Source organism: Sinocyclocheilus anshuiensis, unplaced genomic scaffold (genome assembly GCF_001515605.1).
Source record: "Sinocyclocheilus anshuiensis isolate Anshui unplaced genomic scaffold, SAMN03320099.WGS_v1.1 scaffold213, whole genome shotgun sequence".
Taxonomy (NCBI): domain Eukaryota; kingdom Metazoa; phylum Chordata; class Actinopteri; order Cypriniformes; family Cyprinidae; genus Sinocyclocheilus; species Sinocyclocheilus anshuiensis.
Window position 1 is genome coordinate 244155 of NW_015540860.1, and position 1493 is coordinate 245647.

The following is a 1493-nucleotide window of genomic DNA, read 5'->3' on the forward strand; positions in this document are numbered from 1 at the left end:
GATCAAATAAATGCAGCCTTGGTGAGCATAAGAGACTTCTTTTAGAAATGTTACAAAGTCCTACCGAATGGTACTGCACATTTTATGTATTTATATATGACATTTTTTTCTGGTTCCTCCTCTTAGGCCCCACTCCATTCCCCTGTAACCCCCTGACCATGCAGATGCGTCTCCCCAGTGGGATGATGTCAGGACCCTCACCTTCCCCAATGCAGCAGGGCACATCGGCGCCTCCACAGGGCCAGGCCCAACCCCGCACCTGGGAGGAAGAACCCAAACCTCTGCTGTGCTCTCGTTTGTTATGTTGTTGGTAGTATTTATTCATTTATTTGTCAATTTATAATGTTTTTTTAATCCTGGTTCTTGGAGACCTCAGCAGAGTGGTGGTACGGCTCATAAGGCCTGTACTAATGAGCTGATTAACCGAATCAGGTGTATGACGATGTCTGTAATTAGAAATTCAGGGGTGAGATTTATGCTGTGTATCCAAAATCACCTCCATATGCCTCCAGTTCTAGGGTTGCATAAATCCAGCTGCTATTTTTCTGGTTGTAAAAGAGCACCAGGCTTGTTTGTAGAGCTGCACAATTTGGACTAGGAGGACTAACAATAATTATTACAATTAGTTATTACTAAAAAATGATACAAGAACTATGCTATGATAACATGTCATTATAAAATAAAAAAATAAATATTAATATTGTAAAAACACTTTTATTATAATGTGAATGCATATTCTAGCCTAGCGGCTAGTGAGTGTGCACTGGTTGTACTGTATACTCGTTATTGAGGTGCACTATGGCACTACTCAATATCCATAGTTTCAGACACCACAACTAATGGCTCAAATAGTGCACTATATCAGGTAAAGTGAAGATTTTGGACACAGCCTTAAAGCTATTAACTGAGCAGATGTCAGAACGCTCTTGGATTTCATAAAAAATATCTTAATTTGTGTTCCGAAAATGAACGTTTTGGAACGACATGAGGGTGAGTAATTAATGACAGAATTTTCATTTTTGGGTGAACTAACCCTTTAAAGTGAACGTTTGCTGCTTATGAACAGAAATTTGTTACTGTAAACAGGGATGTTCGTGAACGCACACGTACTCATGTCCATACTGACATACGGGAACACACACGTCCATCTGCGCTCATGCCCTCTGATACCTCTACACACATATTCATACATAGACATACATCCCATAACCCACCCAAGCGCACACACTCGCGCCATCAGTGGAAGTACATTACATGGCTGCAGACGTGTGTTGATGTGTCAGTGTGTTTGTGAATGTGTCCGTCACTCCAGGACTACTTGTAGGATGAATCACTTTTTAGGTTTTATATATATATATATATATATATATTAACTGAGCAGATGTCAGAACGCTCTTGGATTTCATAAAAAATATCTTAATTTGTGTTCCGAAAATGAACGTTTTGGAACGACATGAGGGTGAGTAATTAATGACAGAATTTTCATTTTTGGG

The 1493-nt window shown here is 39.6% G+C and overlaps 1 protein-coding gene across 1 annotated transcript in view; it reads left to right on the plus strand.

Moving 5' to 3' along the window:
* ncor2 (nuclear receptor corepressor 2) overlaps positions 1-314 on the plus strand; it is a 186402-nt gene extending 186088 nt beyond the window's left edge. The window contains exon 46 of the mRNA XM_016485508.1: positions 127-314. Within this exon, the coding sequence (XP_016340994.1) occupies positions 127-314 (188 nt within the window). The remainder of the gene's footprint in view (positions 1-126) is intronic.
* The last annotated feature ends 1179 nt before the right edge of the window (positions 315-1493 follow it).